Consider the following 17,228-nt stretch of genomic DNA (forward strand, 5'->3'; position numbering starts at 1 on the left):
CACTAGGATTACTCTATGTGGGCTGCTCTTGAGGAATATATGGAACTTCAGGTCGTGCTCCATGAAGTACTTTGGCTCCTGGTGTGCTTCTGTGTACAATTCAAGATTCTGGTTGTCAACTTTAAAGCTTTTTCATGGCTTAGGTCTGGGTGGTCTTTCTTCTACTGCTTCTACCCATCCTGTCTGCTTTAGTAGGAGAGGCATATCCTGGGCATCATCAGTAAAAGAGTGTCAGCTGGCAGGACCCAGGAGGCGGCTCTCTTCTGCCATGGCCACTGCACTTTAAAACATCATCCCATTGTCTCAAGTGGTCTAGTGTCTCTATCTTGATCAGATAGCTAGAAGAGCTCCAAGGTCCCTTCCAAGTCTGTTATTCTGACACCAGACTAGTTCTGACCCTGCTGGTCCTTTAAAATATCATTGAAATGTAGTTTTGTGCCCAGATGTGGGTCTCTGGGTGTATGAAAAAGCCCACTTCTTGGCTTTGTTGATGGTCATGTTCAAAATGCTTGACTGCAACATGTTTTTATTTTTCTGTTACGTATTTTATCTCTTTTACTCTAAGCCACCTAAAGACGCATATGTGAGATTAACAGTTTAACAGAGTTGGAAGGGACCTTGTAGGTCATCTAGTCCAACCCCCCACCCCACCCAAGCAGGAGATCCTACACCATTTCTGACAGAGGGCAGCCCAGTCTTTTCTTGAAAGCTTCCAGGGATGAAGTTCCCACAAACCTCTGAAGGCAACTTCTGTTCCATGGGTTGATTGTTCTCAACGTCAGAAAATTCCTCCTTATTTCCAGGTTGAATCTCTCCTTGGTCAGTTTCCATCCATTGTTCCTTGTCTGGCCTTTGGGTGCTTTGGAGAATAGCTTGACCCCCCTCCTCTCTGTGGCAGCCCCTCAAATACTGGAAGACTGCTCTCCTGTCTCCCCTGGTCCTTCTCTTCACTAGACTAGCCATGCCCAGTTCCTGCAACCGTTCATTGTATGTTTTAGTCCCCTAATCAAATCAAATAAACAAATGGAAAATTAACACAATTATCAATGAGAGTACATCAAAACATAGTATATTGCACGGCTATGTTTTAGGCCCTGTGTACTTCAGCATATTTATGATGATGAGGGTTTAGAAAACAAGATTATATTTGCATATGTCACAAATAAAGGAACAACAAAAACACTTTAAAATATAGCTCAAAATTCAAGAGGATCTTGATAAAGTAGAACTGTGAATCATGTAACCTCTAATCCCTCTCTTAATTAGCCGACATACCTAGTTCCGTCAACCATTCATCATATAGTTAGGCTCTAGATCCCTTAACATCTTGAAGTATATTGTGCAAAATTATGAGGAAGCAGATTTCAATTGGAGATAGGAGGAATATGTCAACTTGCAAAGCATCCCTGGCCTGCTCTTATCTAAGTGATAAGAGACATTCAGCAATGGAGCATAGCGTCTTGTCAGGAGAGGTGGAGTCCCTCTTGCTTCACTTCATTTTGGCAGATATTATTGAAAATGCTTTAGAAATGCTGTACTGGGGGGGGGGTGGAGGGAGCTCCTAATCTCCAGGGTCCCTTCCATTGCATTCTGTGGCTCCATCTTTATATACTTCATTTTTAATTGGACCACTTTAATTGGTCCTCTCCAACTCTTGTTTTGATGACATGTTGATTCTTCTTCTTGTGCCATATCCGTCATCAGATGTTGGCAATCATGTTGGCAATCCTATTTTTGTCAACAGCCACATGAAAAAATCCTGCTGAGTTTTCTTCAAACTAGTCCCTTAGGTTTTGAAGCCATGAGGTTCTTAATCTGCCTGGATTAAGTGAAGGATGTAATATTTTTCTGGGTGTCACATCACACGTCCAAAATATTCTAACTTTCACTTTTTAATGGTTTTGATGATCTTCTGAGGCAGCTTATCACATCATTTGTGATTTTGTTAACCCAGGCTATACGTAACAGCCATCTGTAAATCCATATTTCAAATGCTTCTAGTTTCTTCAAGTGGTTTTCTGTCTGAGACCAACTTTCTACTCCGTAGAGCAGGATAGAAAAGATGTAACATCTGACAAGCTTCATTTTCAATCTTAGGCTTATGTCGTGACTACAGAAGACCTTTTCCATTTTGAAGAATGCTGTTTGAGCTTTCTCTATCCTTGTCTTTACTTCACTGGTTATGTCCCAGATTTTATATAAATTAAAACCAAGGTATGTGATCCTTTCAACTTTTTCTAGTGATATTCGTTCTGAATTTATCAGTGGTAAATTAATGTGTTGTTTGCTGATGACCATGATCTTGGTTTTTGAGGTGTTAAGCTTCAAGCCATATTTTTCAGATATTTCTGAGATTCTGTTGATGAGGAGCGGAAGGTCTTTGTGCTTAATGGCAAGCAGAACTGTATAACAGCATATTTTAAATTGTTAATCTGAACCATTTACTTTGAGGCCAGTATCGATGTTTTCCATGGCTTCGTTAAAAATTGACTCAGAGTAGATATTAAACAACAGCGGAGACAAATACAGCCCTGTCTGACTCCTCTTTGTATTTCTGCATGTTGATTAGCAAGAAACATAAATAAGATTTGGATGGCATGATGATTGAATGGATGGCTCAAGAACTGTAGTCTTATCCATTGTTTCTCATCAATCTGGGCAGAGGCATCCAGCGAGATGGCCCATGGCTCAGGGCTACTTTTCAAGCATTAATGATTTGGATAAGGAGATGTCAGATATATAAATTGAGTGATTGGGTTAATACTGGAAAAGACAGAACAGAATTCAAAACAATCTGGATAGCCTAGAGCAGAGTTTCATGCTAGTTGGGAAATTTTGAAAGTCCTGACAAAAGTGGCCATGGCGGAGAAACACCACCTTCAAGAAATGAATTGAAAGAAACAGAACAATTTTGATTGTTTTCCACTAGTAAACAGAAATCAAACCCTTGGCCTCTATTCATGAAAACCTTGGAACAGAGACCGCAGCCAATACTTTTGCCACTGGGTGGTCCAATTGGACCTAAACTGTCCCGCAGAGACGGTGAACAGGAAGAATATGTCTTGCTGATCTCAGGGACATCGCAAAGTCCCTGATCGATGCAAGAGAAGTTCTTCAAGCCGGTGACAAAAAATCCAGCCAAGGCTGATGAAGTCGGGGCAGCTCCAAAACAGAAGGATACAGAAAGAGAAAGTGTTTCCAGCTGTTGAGGAACTTTTACCGTTTTAAAAAGAGACTCCCTATAAAAAACTTAAAATTAATTTAAATTGGAGAGCAGAAGAAATAAGCGGTGGAAATAAATTTGGAATGGTTTGGGACAGTGGGTTATCTTACTTTTTAAATGCTATCTTCATGGGTGGAATTTATGCGAGCCTTTTAAAACGAATGGATTAAGTTTTCTTCTTCTATTTTTTTTCCTTTTATTATTCTTTGTGACCCATGGACTAAAATTCTCCTCTTTCATTACTGTGGGTGTTCTTCTAACTCATTCAAGAATTGGACTTTTTTTAAAAACTTGAAATACAACAAAGAAACAAAAAGAAACAAAGAAAATTGCAACAATAACACTGCTACTCGGAGGCTGGAATGTATTGGAAACGAAACACTCTTGTTTTTCTCATTGATTATCCTGGCTTGGCACACAAAGGTCTTGCTGCTTGTTTATAGAGAGTGATAAGAAGAAAAGCATACAGATGTCCCTTTGAAGTATATTGTCAGCATTCCAAATACCATGTAGAAATAAATCAAAGTCCAAGGCAGAATCATCATTAAAGTTCCGATTTAATAATATAGGTATGTTGGCAATGTACTGTGGAATTCAACTCTGATTTACATCCTAGGAGTTACCCCAGTTGAAAGTTCATGATCCATCCCCCCACCCATAATCAATCACATGCCCCAATCCTTTTCTTCCACGCTGGCATCTCCACCCAGCTTCTTCCAGTCAAATGTCGAGGTGCTGAGACAAAAGATCACCTTGGCTGCTAGGAAAAATTGACAACAACACATTCCACAATTCTACTCCTTTCGATTCCCCGTTTCCAATGACTACACTAATAAAACATCATAGGAAATTATAAGAAAGTGTGGCAGGCCAAAGATTCTTAAAGGAACCTCTGCAGGCCTGACATATATCTTTAACCAGAGAAAAGTGAAAATAAAATGTTATTGTGAATCTATGCTTAATCTTATTAACCTTCCAAGCTAGAGCAGCAATGTTTGTTACCTGGAGATAATGGCACAATTTCAACAGCAGAAAGAAACTTTAAGTCTGCAAAAGATATTCTCAGAAATACAGATATGATCAAATATATATGAGAGGATAGAGAAGAAGCTTGAAGACTTAGAGCATCTAAGAGCAAAATATGATGAAGAAGTTGAGGATGTTTATCAAGTGGAAAAAGTGGTGGTTAAAACCCTAAAATCGAAGAGGAAAATGAATATAAAGAAATTAAATTTGCTGATATTTGTGGTGATTGGTTTGTCTCTGAAAATGTAAAGAGTGGAATACTGAAAGAGGAACTAAATGGAGGGGAAATCTACCCCAGATGGCAAGACACAGAAGAAGAAAAAACAAATGAATTTATGGATTTACAGAGAGAAATTTTATTAGCAACATCATTGATAACACTACTGACAATTAAAGATAAGCTGATTAAGGAAACAGAAGTGTCAGGCCTGCAGAGGTTCCTTTAAGAATGTTTGGCCCGCCACACTTTCTTATAATTTCCTATGCTGTTTCATTAGTGTACTAATTGGGAGGGGGGAATAGAAAGGAGTAGGATTGTGGAATGTGTTGTTGTGATTCTTTTCTAGAAGCCAAGGTCATTTTTTGTCTCAGCACCTCGACATTTAACCGGAAGAAGCTGGGTGGAGATGCCAGCGTGGAAGAAAAGGATTGGGGCATGTGATTGATTATGGGTGTGGGGATAGATCATGAACTTTCAACTGGGTGAACTCTCAGGATGCAAATCAGAGTTGGAATTTCATAGCACAATGCCAACATGCCTGTATTATTAAATTGGAACTTTAAGGATGATTATGGCTTGGACTCTGATTTACTTTTGTATGGTATTTGGAACGCTAACATTATTCCAACTCTCCCATAAAAAAAGTTACTTTCATAGGGGTACTGAATCCCAGTTCTGACCCAATCCTGGGCAGGATGACATTTCAGTGAAGATGGAGAATGCAGCAGAGAAGGCTAAGGATAACAGATCACTTATATTTGTCGATAGTACCTATGCACCTTCTAAAGAAATAGTTGAACTTGCAGAGGCGAGGGAAAGGGAACTTCAGCCGGGCGTCCGGCGAAAGGAACAGAAACCCAGACTTCCCTTGCAGATGGAATTAGACCTGTGAGATGAAGCTTCAGGATTTATAGCTTCTCAGGAATGCCTGCTAGAAGGAGAGCCCCCCCCCCCCAAGGGAACTCCGACAGACAACTGGAGGATGGGGAGAAGGTCTAATGAATGGAGGTCTCAGCCGCCCTCATGCAGCCATTCTTTGATGGGCTTTCAAGAACAATTCGGACGCCTAAATGTGAGTGAAATGTGAGTGAAATCAAACCCCTCGCCCCCCCCCCAGGACCACCCAGGTGGAGCCTGGCAAAGCCCACATTATCCTTTCCCAGCAGAGAAACTGCTGCGCAGTGGAGTGGAGACCTTGGCTCCTTCCACACAGCCACCAGAGAATCAGCAAAACCCCCTCCTGGAGTGCAATAAAGTTGGGAAGTAAAAGCCAGCCGAAAGGGGCCTGGAGCACTTTCACCTCCACCCCCCTGCTCTGAACCCATGAATCAAGCCAATCGAGGTTGGGCTTTCTTCCCGGGTCATGGATGGGCTCAATGCCAATGGATGTCTGCCCCTTCCCAACAAATGGCGCCATCCCAGATAGCTGCCCCTAGGCAGAACCAGGGACTGGGACCACCACCAGGTCCAGCCCCCCCACCAATGCCTCAGCAGGCTTTTGCCCAACCGATGGGTGTGGCCCAACAAAGGGGCTTACCACCCCAAGCAGCAGGCCAACAGGTTGCTCCGGTTCAACTGCCAGCACCCCCTCCTCCTCCAACACCCCCACGTTTTCGTGCAACGTTCAATGGGACCCCAGACAAGCTAGCTTACTTCATGAATCGAGTATTGGCATACGTTGACCAAGTAGGCCCACAATACCCGACGGATCGAGAATTGATCCAAGAAATAGCAGAGGGGATGAATGAAGGAGAGACTGCACAATGCATAGCGGAACTCCATAAAGAAGCAGCTCCTGAGTTAGACGATGTAACGGGGTTCATCCAACTGATGCGTGCCCGATTTTACAATGTGGCCCAACAGGTGGATGCTGAAGACCAGATCCAGGAATTACGACAGGGTGGTCGTCCTGTAAAAAATTAGTTTGGGAGTTCCGGAGAATAGCTGGGAGACTACGATACTGACCAGAAAGTCTCTTGGTCTATACGTTTAAAAAGGCTTTAGATCCCAAACTGAAAGAAGCTTGTGCCGTAAGGGGGACCCCAGATCATCTCCAAGATTGGTACACCACTGCAATCATACTGGACCACGAGATTAACACCTATCCACAGCCTGGTACCAGAACCGCTGCCAAAAAACCATTGGCCCACCGAACGCAGAGGCAGCAAACTGAAAAGCCCCCACCAACTCCTCGTTCCTGGGACCTCAAAATAAAGTGCTACCGATGTGGTCAGTTTGGCCACCAGGCATCAACATGCCAAGCTCCAGCCCCAGTTACACAACCGCGCCAACCACCTGCCAGCACAATCAAGAAAACCCCCAGAAAACCCCCAGAAAAGAGTCGTCTGGTACAACAGCCAGTAGAGGATGAGAGCAAAGCCACTGAAAACGCCCCTGCCACCTCGGAAGAGGAGGAGGAAGGAAATCCAGAAGACGACCCAATGGTGAGTGCACCTGTCCGCCCCTTCCAGATAAAAGCCAAACTCCAAATACCAAAAACGGGGGTAGAAGGGGAAGTTGGGGTGATTATAGATACCGGCTGCACCTGATGCTTAATCAGCATGTCAATAGTGGAGCAACTAGGTATACGCACCAGACCCCTAAAACATCCCATTCTGTTTGAGCAAGTAGATGGAACCCTAATTGGGGAGCTCCGGCTACAAAGATCACTGAGTTAGTAAAGCTGGTGATAGGCTGCCACTATGAGTTCCTCAGATTCACCGTGGCCCCTGGAATGCAGGAATAAATTATCCTAGGACTTGCATGGTTGGATAAGTGGGCACCTACTATAAAGTGGGAGGACGGCGTTAGAAAGGTGATTATTGGGTTTGGACCGTTACCACTGGTGGAACCAAAAGGCCACCCAGGAACGGTTGAACCCAACAACCCAACCCATCCAGAACCTGCAGCAACTGCAGCAAACACTAAGCCTCCGGAAATCCAAAGAGTCCCAAAAATTTATTGGGATCTGGCGGAGGTATTCAGTGAGGAAGACGGAAACTTCCACCTCACAGCCCCACAGACTGTGCAATAGACTTCAAACCTGGGACAACCTTACCAAAGCCAAAAATGTACTCTATGACTCCTAAGGAGGTGATAGAGTTAAGGAACTACATCGATGCTAATTTGAAAAGAGGTTTTATTGAACCAGCAAAATCGAAAGTAGCGGCCCCAGTGCTCTTAGAGAAAAGAAAGATGGCAGGGTTCGCCTCTGTGTGGATTTATGAGCTTTGAATGCGGTATGCGAAAAGAATACCTATCCCCTCCCTCTCATGAAAGATATGTTGAACCACTTGGCTAAAGGCAAGATCTTCACCAAGCTAGACTTGAGAGAGGCGTATTACCGTATACGAATCCGGAAAGGGGATGAGTGGAAAACTGCTTTTAACACTCCCCTGGGCAGCTTCCAGTATAAAGTCATGCCTTTTGGACTACAAGGAGCACCCGCAGTATTCATGCAGTACATAAATGAAGTGCTACACGACCACCTGTACCGCGGAGTACTCGTCTATTTAGATGACATCTTGATCTTCTCTGAGACCCTGGAAGAACATGTGAAACTGGTACGGCAAGTCCTGAAAAAACTTCTAGCTGCCAAACTATACACAAAATTGTCAAAGTGTGAGTTCCACAAGACCTCGCTAGATTACCTGGGATATCGTATCTCCAATGAAGGAGTAGAAATGGATCCAGGAAAAGTGAAAGCGGTGTTAGATTGGAAACCTCCAAGCACTCGCAAACAATTACAAAGCTTCCTTAGATTTGCAAATTTTTATAGGCAGTTTATTCCAACCTTTGCTGAAATTGCCCTACCATTGACTGAACTATTAAAGACGGGGCCTTCCCCAACTAAACCGAAAGCAAACCAACCATTAAAATGGACAATGGACTGTCAAAAGGCCTTTGAGAAATTAAAACGCCTCTTTGCCCAAGAACCCATATTACAACACCCTGATCCAGAGCGACCTTTCATAATCCAAACGGATGCCAGTGATGTCGCAATAGCTACTGCAAAAGAGTAAAGAAGGCCACCTCTTGCCATGCGCTTACATCTCCAAGAAACTCACCGCTATGGAAAGAAGGTGGGCCATTTGGGAGAAGGAGGCATTCGCGATCAGGTGGAGTATGCTCACCTGGAGACATCTCCTGGAAGGGGGGGATATACTGTTCGAGGTATGGACTGATCATAAAAACATCGAAGCTCTCTTTGTCCATCGAAAGTTATCCCCCAAACAAGTTCGTTGGGCCCAATATTTCCAAAGGTTCAAATTTGAAATTAAACACATCCCCGCAGGAAAGAACTTGTTAGCAGATGCGCTGTCGAGAAAACCCCAGTTTGACAGTAAGAAGGAAGAAGTTGTCCACCCCATCATATCTCCTTCTCACCAAAAGGCAGCTCAAGTCACCACTCGCAGCCAAGATAAGCTGAAAATCGAGCTGAAAGCAGACCCGTGGTTCAACAACAACAAGGACATCCTAACGATTAATGATGGCGTGACCTGGAAGGGATCCAAACTGTACGTCCCTGCAGAGATGAGACTGCAAATACTACAGCGGAGTCATGATGCGAAACTAGGAGGTCATTTCAGATTCCTGAAAACTCTCCACCTCGCCAGGCGTCAATTTTGGTGGCCGAAGATGAGCTCGGAGGTGGAAGATTATGTAAAAAGCTGTGCTACTTGTGCCACGATGAAAACCCGGCCAGGAAAGTCCCCTGGACTACTACAACAAGTGGCCAACCCTAGCTGACCATGGGAAGAGATAGCAATGGACTTCATTGTTGAGCTTCCAGATAGCAGTGGTAATAGAGTAATCTGGACAGTTATTGATTTGTTTTCCAAGCAAGCACACTTTATCGCTTATTCAGGCCTACCATCCAGAAAGAATTAGCGAAAATGTTTGTGAAACACATTTATCGCCTGCATGGGGTACCAAAAAGGATCATTTCAGTTCGTGGAGTTCAATTCACCGCCAAGTTCCGGAGAGAATTCCTAAAATCAATCGGGTTCACACAGGGACTCAGCTCAGCATTTCATCCCAGCACAAATGGGGCAGCAGAGAGGGCCAATGCAATGGTGGAACAGTACATCCGGTGTTATGTGGACTATCAGCAAGACAATTGGTCAGACTTGCTACTGTTTGCCGAAGTAGCATATAATGCGGTCCACAGCAGTACCGGATTAATTCCTTTCCAGATTACCAGTGGCATGGAATTTGTTCCCATGCCTGAACTACCTAAAGAACCTCCCTCCTCCATGTCTCTGAATGAATGGCTGGAGGCACTAAAGAAGGGATGGGAAAGAAAAAGATCACTTCCGGTCCCCGAAGGCGACGGACGTTCATGTCCACTGCTCGTCTTCTCGGTGGGCTCCCCTTAAGCTTAGGGGGAGCACAGGGAGCCTTGGAGGGCCCCCCTGCCATAGGGCGGCTTGTTGGGACCCCCTGAATCGGCGGCGGCCGCAGGGTGGGCTCCAGCTTCGCCCCAGGAGCCGGGGAGCGTGGGGGGTGCGCAACAGCGTGCCTTCACCGAACGGAGCCTGGAAGGAAACAACTAATCGGATGTTACAGCTGAAATGCGGTGAGGTGGGAAGCTTCCCTTGATCTCCTTTTCAACTACTTAATTGATGAACAGCAGCCTCTTTTAAACTCTGGTTTCAATCTTTTGAAGTGTTAAGACTGGGGAGGGTGTTTCAACCCCCCCCCTCGGAAAAGTGGCAATTGGAAAAGTTAAAAGTTACTTTCTCTTCTTTTAAGCAATGGGAGGATGGCTTCTTGCTACAATTGCAAAGGAGGATTGCTGAGTTGATTCTTTTAAACTACTTTATGGAAACTTTGGACGTTGCTTTCTGATCTCCTGTGAAGGCGGAGCCAAGATGGCCAACTTCCTCCTTCTTCTTGTACTTATGAATGAAATTTCCCTTTTGAAAGAATTTCTGGCTTTGTACTATATCACACCCTAGAGATCTCCAGGAGCCTCTCCTTGCACGTATCTCCCTTGGATTTGGAACATTGATTTATATCACCTGGCTTGGAGCTGTATAGAGACCTACGCTCTCCTCTGGACTTGCTTGCCTTGTGACTTCTCCCGGTTGTGTCTTTCCACAGACGCCATTTCTTTGTGCAGACTTATAGCTATCTCTGAACCTAATATGGGTCCTAAAAAATTACCACCTGGTAAGCCGTCTTCGGCACCAACATCTTCTAGGTCCAGCCCGGTTACTCAAAAGACACCATTGGCTTCATTTTTACAACCTAAAGCGACTGAAGAAAGCTCAAAGGAACTATCTGTTGATCAAATGTTTCAAACTCTCTTAAAGGGAAAGGACGAACTGAAAAAACAATTGACAGAGTTAAGTGATCAGCTCAGAGAAACGCAACAACAAACAACACAAAATAAACAGAGAATAGGGGTGCTGGAGGAGGGTGCGACTGGGTTGAGGGAAGAGGTTAAGACAATCCAGAAGGGGAACATAGAATTTGAAAACCATATGATAAAGGTGGAATTTGAGAGAATGTCATTTTTTCTTAAATTTCAAAACTTCCCAGAAACAGAGAATGAAGATGTCAAGGAGATTATGACCACAATTTTAGCAGACTATATTAAAAGAGACAAACAACAGCTATGGTGGGATATTGATCTGATTTATAGGATTAATTCAGCATACGCTAGAACACACAACGTGCCAAGGGAAGTACATGTTAAATTTCTTAGAAAGATGAGGTCTTAGGAGCTCAAAGGGTGGGACCACTAAAATATAAAGACAAAGAAATAACCATTCTTAAACAGATTCCAAAGAAAGTAAGAGATAAGAGGAAGAAATACTCATCTTTAGCAAATAAATTATATAACAATGGAATCTGGTTTAAATGGTTGTTGCCAGAAGGAATGCTGATTTTCTGGGAGGGTGGTAGAATTAGAATAAACACAGTTGCGGAGGCGGAGGCCTTCATTAAAAAAAATAGTGCCCACTTGATCAAACAGGGGATAGTACACAAGATGTGAAGGAGGGAGGGGCCGCGGCTCTTCCAGCAGACAGGGGGGAGGATGCAACACTTATAAGACTCAGATCACAAAAATGAGTTGAAACATTATTGCAATTGTTGTTATAATGTAACTTTTGGAAGTGATACAAAAGATGATTGAATATATTGATGATTGAATGTAAAAACAAAAAGCTGCCAATGTTTATTCAAATTTTGATTTTCTTTCTCTTCTTTTTTGTTAAAGTTGTGAGATTCAGGGGGATTTCTACCTCCCACACGATGTAGCTGTCAAAATTTTCTATACCTATTTACCTCTTTCCCTAAAACATTTGTAAAAAACCAATAAAAACTTTACAATAAAAAAAAGAAGGGATGGGAAAATACGAAAAAGGCCCTAGCAGATGCGGCAGAAGCCTACAAGAAGCAAGCTGATAAACATCACTCCCTCCAACCCCCCTTTTGAGTGGGGGACAAGGTTTTTGTGTCTACTAAATACATAAGATTAAGGATGCCTAGTAAGAAATTAGGTCCAAAATTTCTAGGTCCTTTCCCAATAGAAAAGATAATTAACCCAGTTACAGTTCGACTCAGCCTACCCAGACTCCTAGGAAAATTTTACCCGGTATTCCATTGTAGCTTATTGAAGCCAGTAATGGGGTCTAGTATAAGGCCATCCACCCAAGCTCCACCTCCTCCTGTAGTGGTAGAAGAGGGAAACATACGAGGTGAAAAAAATCTTACATTCCAGGCTGTATAGGGGTCGCTTACAATATTTAGTGCATTGGAAGGGGTACCCTTTGTCTGAAACTACATGGGTGAAAAGTTGGGATCTGAAAGCGGATAATTTAGTGAAACAATTCCATGAGAAGTTCCCTGATAAGCCAAAGGGTCCCCCTGGGGGAGGCAGAGGTGGTTAATTGTGTATAGTAATTTCTACTTTTACTTCTTTTGCAGAAAACATGGGTTTTTTGAAGAGCGGTCGCCTGTCAGGCCTGCAGAGGTTCCTTTAAGAATCTTCGGCCTGTCACACTTTTTTATAATTTCCTATGCTGTTTCATTAGTGTAGTAATTGGGAGGGGGGAATAGAAAGGAGTAGGATTGTGGAATGTGTTGTTGTGATTCTTTTCTAGAAGCCAAGATCATCTTTTGTCTCCGCACCTCGACATTTAACCGGAAGAAGCTGCGTGGAGATGCCAGCATGGAAGAAAAGGATTGGGGCATGTGATTGATTATGGGCGTGGGGATAGATCATGAACTTTCAACTGGGTGAACTCTCAGGATGTAAATCAGAGTTGGAATTTCATAGCACAATATATATATAAAAGGGCAGCCTGGAGGTCTTGCTGGAAGAAGGCCTTTCTTGCAAGAGCTTCAGCGGCCACCAGGCAAGACCTCGACAAGAAGAAGGCTGTCCTCAGGTGTGGGTTACTCACCTGTGGAGGGCTTGCTCAGGAGGGGAGGGCCGTACTCAAGAGGGGTCCTGGGGTAAACTTCATTGGTCTGCTGCATCTTGCTCAGCTTCAGTTTGTCCCCTCGCCCTTGCCAGCCAAAGAGCAGCTTCTCCAGATGGCCCCTTTCTTGGGAGACAGTGGCCAGCAGGCTGGCGTTGAGCTGAGTGAGCCCCCAAAGGACTCCTCCTTCAAACTCCGTTTTTTCTTCGCTATTTGATTCAGAGAAGCTGTAGTAAAGTGGTGGCAGCTTTTTCAAATAAGGTCTTGTCTGCAGGATGTATTCGTATGTAATTGATGGGTTTTTACCATTTTGGTTCCAAACCTGAAAGAAATTGGGGAAAATGCCACATCCTTGTTATGTAAAGCAGGGAGGGGACACAGCTCTTAAGAAGGCAAGTGCTCAAAGGCCCCAAAAGCCACAGACCCAAAAGCCAATCCTCTCTCTCATCACTGGGGGAGGCAGAATGGCAGGCTTATCAGGGAGAATGTCTCCCCACCCTTGAGAGGACCTGGGCAGCCCCTTCGGATGAACCTGTCTTGTCCTCGGCCCTTTCGCAAAGTCCACTCGGCACAAGGAGGATCACAGACTATAGAACTGGAGAACCAAGGAAAGGTGGGGGATTGATTCTCTGCACACTTTCTAGAAACCTAAGGTACATCCTGGGGGTACTTGAGGGGCCCCTGAATGCTGTCCCTCCTCAAGGCAAGATCTGTTGCTTTTGGGCTGATTATTTAGTTTTGATCAGGTTTATATATCACCGCTGTCCTACTGACTGTGAGTGGCTACAGCCACAGAGAGTAAAACTAGACCAAGCAGTCAATTATAGTAATTAATATCCCACCTTTCCTTGGTCCTCCAGGGCTCCTCTGAAGAGCCAGGTTTATCCCAGTCTCTGAAAGAATAATGTAAGGGGAGGGATCCAGATACCAAGGCAGGCTGTTACACGGGGGGGGGGGGAGGCCTTTCAAAGACACCCCAACAGAAAGTTGACACCCCAGTTTCCTTGGCAAGGGTGTTACATGAGTCATAACTACCTAGGCCATCACAAGCTGTGCCAAACTGTCTCTCCCACAGGGCCTCCACCCATTGTACCAGATCCAGTGGCAAAAACATGTTTTGGGTCTCCTCAGTCAACAAGGGTGACTTGGTGAGTCCTAGGAGCCATGCCTCCCTTTGAAGAGACTGACAGCCCCATCTATGCTGCCCAGTTCTGGTCCCCACAATTCAAGAAGGATTCTGGAACATGGACTCAGGAATGATGATGAGGAGCTTTCAGATTAAATCCCCTGAAGAATAGGTAAAGAAACTGGGTATGTTTAGTCTAAAGAGAGCTAAAGGGAGATATGATAACCATCCTCTGATGCCTCAAGTACCCTCCGAGGGAAGAGAAGGTGGATTTATTATGTGGAATGCAGGCGTGTAGGAGAAGAATTGGTCTGTGGAAGCTTTACAGAGAGAGGGATCCAAAATCAAATTAAGAAGAAATTTCCTGACTGAAAGCTAATTTCCTGACTGTGAAAGCTATTAAACAGTAGAACAGCTTTCCTTCTAAAGCTGCCATCATGGGTGTTTGGGCTAGAAGACCTCTGGAATATCTTCCAACTTTATGATTTTACAATGTATTTTCTATGTTTACATACTGGTTAACAAGACGGGCGACATTCATGCACTGAAAGATATTCATATGTTCCAAGAAACAAAACTTACCATGACGTTTAAGCCCTGATTGGTAGGCCCTTGTGCGACAATATATTCTATGCCAGTCTCAAAAATGTCCACGGGTCTTCTGTATTTGAAGATGGTCCCTGCAATATTGAAGTTTTGGGGGATGTCTACTCTGTAATCCCCATTGAAGAAGTAAGAGCCACCTTCATCTGCAATGGCTGCAAAATCCAAACGAGAGTCCGTGGTTTGTACGGTAGGAGTTATTGAAATAATACCCACTTTCTTTTCTGCCCTGGTCACAGACTCTGCAATGCTACTCTGTGTAAAAGCCACTAGTCAGGCCTGAATGAAATAACACCCCAACTACCCAGCTCACCGTGAGAATCTGCTTCGTGACCAGGGCACATTGATCAGTGTTAGCAAGAGGAAGTTGGGAGGCAGTTTATTTTTTTGAGGAGAAAAGAGAAGGTAAGAGAAAAGAGAAAAAGCCACAGAAATAAGACAAATGTCAAGCAAGCAAGCAGGGTGAATTTGGAATTGTTACAATCATGAAGCCAGGGTAGGCTGTAGATTTAGGTTACAAAATGAAAATACTTTGCTTCCTAAGAACGCAAGACATCAAGGTTTCACTGGTTATTGTCCCAGGTATAATACAAACCCAAAACATCAGCAGATTTCTTCCGTTCGACGATCTGGATATCTGTTGCTCCAGCAGGGATGTGAGTCACCAAAGAGTATCCTGCAGAGAGCCCATGGATGAGGAAGAAGCAAATCACCAGGGATGGCTAGAATCACCAGAAGGAGGGGAGGGGATCCTTCCCCCGCTTGGCCTCCCTACCCAAGGCTGAACTTGCTCAGGGCCAAGGCCGTCCCCAAGGCCCCCTCCTGCCTTACCAAGCGGAGCGTTTCCCTTCCGGTAGCTCCCAGTTACGTGAGTGCAGCTGCTGCCGTTCCCTTGACAGACCCCGCATTTATCCAGGGCGTGGGGGGAGAACAGAACCCCATCGCATCCGATGGGCTAGAAGCGGCAGAAGAAAGAGTGCCTTGAGAGGCGGCCGGAGCAGCTGCAAGAATTCTGCGGGCAAGAGGGCAACCAAAACACTTAACAACCTCACATTTTCCAGACACGCACACCCCTCGGAACGAAGAGGATTTGCAGGAGGTGCCGTCCCGGGCCAGGACCATCAGCTGCCTCTGCCCATCAGCAGTGGTGCAGTGGAGATCACAGGGCTTGCTGGAGATGTGGACATAGTCATCTGAAGGGAGACACGGAGGTGCTAAATAGTCAGGGCAATTACATATATATATATATATATATATATATATATATATATATATATATATATATATATATATATATATATATATATATATATATATATATATATATATATATATATATATATATATATATATATACGCATATACATATATATACGCATATACGCATATACGCATATACGCATATACATATACATATACAGATACAGACACAGACACAGACACAGACACAGACACAGACACAGACACAGACACAGACACAGACACAGACACAGACACAGACACATACACATACACATACACATACACATACACATACACATACACATACACATACACATACACATACACATACACATACACATACACATACACATACACATACACATACACATATATATATATATATATATATATATATATATATATATATATATATATATAAAATCACTCAGTGTTATAAAAGCTCCTTTGAGTCTGATACATGGAAAATGTAAGTAGGAGGACTTTGCATCAGTCAATCCTGTCAGCCTTGCCAGGTAGGAACCAGACAAGAAACAGCCAGGTGAGCTAATTCTAGTTTATTTTAAAGAAGCTACATAAACAGGATGCCTGAAAGTACCATTCTCCTGCAGTCTCCTTTACAGTCCAGATTGGATGGGGTGGGCCTGCTCCACTCCCTTCCCTTAAACATTCGCATCTAAGGGCCTCAAGAAAGCCCTGTTCTCTTTAGCTCCCCCTGCCCTGTGGACACTCTTCCCCTGGAGAACTGGCAGGGTCCACCCGCTTCGTCTTCCTGAAAGCACCTTTCCCACCAGGTGCTGGGCCAGCAGATTGGAGCCAGGGTACCTTGTGAGATCAGGTACCTGTTTCGTCTTACTATTTTGCTGTTGTGGTGGTATTTTACAAAATGGGTAGCTATATAAATCCTTAAAATAAACAAATAAGATAACAAAACACATGGCATCTTGCACAGATTTTCCTTTTTCCTAGAGCAGGAAAGAACCTTGTTCATTTTAACATTGCTTCTTGCTGCGAAGACCAAAAACCGCCACTTGCTTACCTGGATACAAAGGTTTCCATTGGAATGTGTGCCCGTTGTAGACCCGGGAGTTGAAGGAGGAGCACTGCTCCTCCCGGAAGCTCCTTCCACTTGGAGGACACTGCTGGAAGGAAGAAAAGTCCGGGTGAGGCCCAGGGAGCCACTGCCCTGACGAATCCTCACGCTGCCCACCTGCCTTCAAAACCAAGCTTTGGGCATCGCAATTAAAGGGGGGGGAATGCAAGAGGCTTCTCAGCTTGTGTGTTCTGTAGCTTCAAAGAATCCATACCTTCCAGTCGAAGGCCAAACAAAGCCTCTAAATAGAGAAGTAATCT

At 44.1% G+C, this 17,228-nt stretch overlaps 1 protein-coding gene across 8 annotated transcripts in view; it reads right to left on the bottom strand.

Annotated features, from left to right (window-relative positions):
* The window catches only part of ADAMTSL2 (ADAMTS like 2), a 104,850-nt gene that overhangs the window by 66,348 nt on the left and 21,274 nt on the right, over window positions 1-17,228 (bottom strand). For 6 of the 8 annotated variants that reach the window (XM_081967472.1, XM_081967470.1, XM_081967471.1 and 3 more), the window contains exons 5-10: window positions 16,915-17,017; window positions 15,681-15,826; window positions 15,465-15,588; window positions 15,229-15,309; window positions 14,613-14,788; window positions 12,887-13,226 (exon numbers count right to left, since the gene is read on the bottom strand). In XM_081967472.1, coding sequence (XP_081823598.1) covers window positions 12,887-13,226; window positions 14,613-14,788; window positions 15,229-15,309; window positions 15,465-15,588; window positions 15,681-15,826; window positions 16,915-17,017 — 970 coding nt within the window. The remainder of the gene's footprint in view (window positions 1-12,886; window positions 13,227-14,612; window positions 14,789-15,228; window positions 15,310-15,464; window positions 15,589-15,680; window positions 15,827-16,914; window positions 17,018-17,228) is intronic. The other 2 variants (XM_081967468.1, XM_081967473.1) reach the window with 2 other exon arrangements.

The sequence above is a fragment of the Natrix helvetica genome (genome assembly GCF_964273705.1).
Source record: "Natrix helvetica genome assembly, chromosome: 15".
NCBI lineage: Eukaryota > Metazoa > Chordata > Lepidosauria > Squamata > Natricidae > Natrix > Natrix helvetica.